At 27.6% G+C, this 3,781-nt stretch overlaps 1 protein-coding gene across 2 annotated transcripts in view; it reads right to left on the reverse strand.

The window, feature by feature from the left end:
• Positions 1–3,781, reverse strand: part of LOC117178203 — a 48,841-nt gene that overhangs the window by 41,573 nt on the left and 3,487 nt on the right. For both annotated transcript variants that reach the window (XM_033369502.1, XM_033369501.1), the window contains exon 2: positions 2,934–3,082. In XM_033369502.1, coding sequence (XP_033225393.1) covers positions 2,934–3,082 — 149 coding nt within the window. The remainder of the gene's footprint in view (positions 1–2,933; positions 3,083–3,781) is intronic.

The following is a 3,781-nucleotide window of genomic DNA, read 5'->3' on the forward strand; positions in this document are numbered from 1 at the left end:
GTTAGAATGTGTGAATGAGACCCTAGTTAGAAGAGACATAAGAAGTCACAGAAACACGAGAACCTGCATGAAAAAATGCATGGACATAAAAGAAGCTAGAGAGGTATGCCAGGACAGGAAAGTATGGCGGCAAATAGTTAATAAAAAGAGTGTCATTAGAGTGAATGACGCCTGAAACAAATGACCTTGGCCACTAATGGACCTAAATGGGGAACCTTACATAACGACTTCGTGTGGTTCTTCTCTTGAGGTGATTGCTAGAGAGATTGATCAGCAACCTGGGTCGGAGCAGTGTTGCGGAACGAACGTGTTATTTACATAAATAACACGAGAATTCTGGATCAATCTGAAAATTCTCTATCCCTTCCACACACTACTCCTGTCCCCTACCGAGTGAGTCACGCCTACCCCGAAAGGAAAATGGCTTAATGGTATAATAATAATAATAATCCAAATTTAAGAATTTGTATTTCTACAGCCCTAAAAGCCACGCGTCTTTAATGGTAAATCTTTTAACAAAGATGTAATTTTAATAATTCCCGTTTAAAATTTCTTAAATTTGTAAAATTCAAATTTCAAAATTAAAAACTTAATTTTGGATTTTCAAAATCATCTACGGTATTTTTATTTATAAACTTTTAAAATTTAAGAGATTTTATTTGCAAATATTAAAAATTAAACTATTAAAAAAAAATTCAAAAATAAATTACTTTAAATTATGCAGATTTAAAATTGCAGGATCTTCATTTTTAAATGATCAAGATAGAGCTATTTCAAAAATTGCCTACAGCAAGCGTTTGTTGGTCCTGGCGGTTCGCGCTTGATGATGTTTATTTCGAACTACGTGCTCACCTTTGTACTTCTCAAACATGTGTGCACAGACTTCCTAAGACTAAAGGTCAAAGCATCGAAAACTGTAATTTGGCGATTGTGAATTCTCTTTTGTTAAAGCTTGCTTTGGCTTTAACGAATACATTCTCATCACGTATCTCTTGATTTGCACTTGATTTTCTAAAACATGTGAACTTTTCTACATTTTAATGTAAAATAATTGTGTGAACAATAAATACTGAAAATTTGATTTTTCAATAATTGCAAAATTGAATTTGCTAAAAGTCACCTCTTAAGACTCTATAACTTATATATTTTTGAATAAATGATGAATGTAAAACGATTTTCCTTTAACATTTTTATTTTTGTTTCATAAAATTCAGACAAGATGCTTGAAAATAGCGTCATAGTACCTTAAATGGTGCCTTTTAGCGAAATTTCAGTTGCATTTATTTATAATACATTTATTTTGCATCAATTCTAAGAATCTCAAAAAATATTAGACCATTTTTTCACCAGTTAACACAAAAAATAATTTCATTTATTTTTGTTTTAAAAAATCCCACATAAGTCTGTTTTATATGGTCCCATAGAAATTGGGTTTTGCGAGTTTTTGGCGCCAATTATGACTTTTTGGGGAGTTTTAATACAAATTGTTTGTATTGTCAACTTTTCTAGCAAATCTAGGTGAACATTTATTCAATTTAACAAACATAACTTTTGAAACAATTTAGTATTGTTTTTTAATAATATTGTCTCTGAATCATAAGTAGCGGTTTTTCTGAAATATTCGATATTTTTACTATTTTTCCCTCAAAGCGTGGAAATATACTTTTCTGAAATAAAATAGATATTTGCACAATTCATATATGACATTATTTGCATTCTTACAAGAGAAAAATGATCAAAAAGTTTAATATTTTAGAAAAAAACTCACAACTACTTCGCATCTATGAATATAGGAGAAGCTAGACCTAAACAATAATAATTTTCTGGTACAGTTATGTTTGCTCAATGTCATTAATTATTCCACCATACTAATTGAAATGTGGATAAAAATTGGAAATTATAGAAAAAACTGCAGTTTTTTAGCATTATTCTAAGAGGGTAATGTAATGCCCTTTTCTGTTCGCAATTTTAAATTGCGTAATATTTTTAAATAATTTTCCGCGTGATTAAAGGAAATAACTGTAATTTGTTGATTGTGAATTCTCTATCGTTAAAGCTCCTTCACTTTTAACGAATACATTCTCATCACGCATTCCCTGCTTCACACTCGATTTCGTCTTAAGTGTGAACTTTCCTACGTTAAATTCAACTCTATTGTATCAAATAAATATTATATTGAGTTATGTTTCTCCATCTAGGACTGCTTTCTCATATATTGCAAAATAATGTGCAAATTTATTTATTTATTTATTTGTTATAATTATAAAAATTATAAACATTTGTATAGAAAATATACATTTGGACGACTCAAAAATCCCGAAAAATAATTTTCTTGACACTGTCAAGTTTCCGAATTGGAAAATTTTCCTATAATAAAATACCCGAATTGTAAAATTCCTGAATAATAAAATTCCTGAATGATAAAATTTCCGAATCGGAAAATTCCCGAAAAGTTTATAGTATTATCAAATTGAAAAATTCGCGCATCATAAAATTCCCGATAGAAAATTCCTAACTATAAACTATACAAACTAAGGAACTCCTGAATTTAAATAATTAAAATGTTTCATAAATACCATTTATTGATTAAAAACACAATAATTGTAGAAATTTTCAAAATTTAAAATAAGTTTTTAAATAAAAATATTGGATTATTTTATTCTTAATACATAAATAATGTTTGTTCAGAATTTCGATTTTTTAAATTCGGGAAATTTCTAGTTCCGATATTTTATAATTCGGCAATTTTCTGTCGGGAATTTTATTATTCGCGAATTTATGGATTTGGTAATATTATAAAATAAATTGTAAAAAATTTATTTGTTGAAAAAATGTGTGACATAAATAATCGAGTTATATTATAATATTTAAAAATTCATTTTAAAAATAATAAGAACAATAAAAATTTTTATAGAAAATATAAATTTACTTACATAAGGTGGCGTGCAATAAATGGCTTGGCACCACATAGGTTCGGAATGATAACAGACACAAAGACTGCAGACTGCAGGGCCTGGAACGTAGAGCAATCCATGCTTCACAGTTCCACCCTGAAAGTCTGTACAATTTTCTTCTAATGCATCTAGAAGAAAAGACAAAAAAAATCTCATCACATTTTCGTGCAGGAAATTATTGAAGTTTAAAATAATTTAAAAATCATAATTTATATTTATTAATTATTTTATTTGTTATTTTTTGTTTATAATTTATATTTTATAAACTTTTCCTAAATCGTGCATAGAATCAGCAAGAGATCAGATCAGAAAATCAGCAATAAGGTGAATTTTACATCCATATATCAACCGAAAAGGATGTTTTTTAACAAAATACTTACATTTTTAACAGAATACTACGATTTTCTACTACAAAAATTATTTTTTTTTAAATAGTCTAATTCTGAAACAAAAAATATTAACGTTTAACCAAAAACAGGTTTGAGTTTTTAAGACGAAAAAATGAATTTCCACAAGATAATTAAATTTACAATCAGTATTAAATTTTCTAAAAAATAATTAAATTTTGAATAAAATAATTGCATTTTATAGCAAACAGTTAAAATTCAACATAATTTTCAATTTTCAAATAAAAAAATAACACGAAAAATTAATTTTCAGAAAAAATCTAAATCGTAAACGAAAAATTAAATAGTTAATATTTTAACCAAGGAAAAGTAATTTCGAACAAAATACAGTCTGTCAAGTTAAAGCGTGGGTGGCTTTACTCGCAGTCGGTAAGGTGTATCGACATGATTTTGGTGTCAAAATATTAAGAAGAGCTCCCT

This window comes from Belonocnema kinseyi, chromosome 8 (genome assembly GCF_010883055.1).
Source record: "Belonocnema kinseyi isolate 2016_QV_RU_SX_M_011 chromosome 8, B_treatae_v1, whole genome shotgun sequence".
Lineage (NCBI taxonomy): Eukaryota > Metazoa > Arthropoda > Insecta > Hymenoptera > Cynipidae > Belonocnema > Belonocnema kinseyi.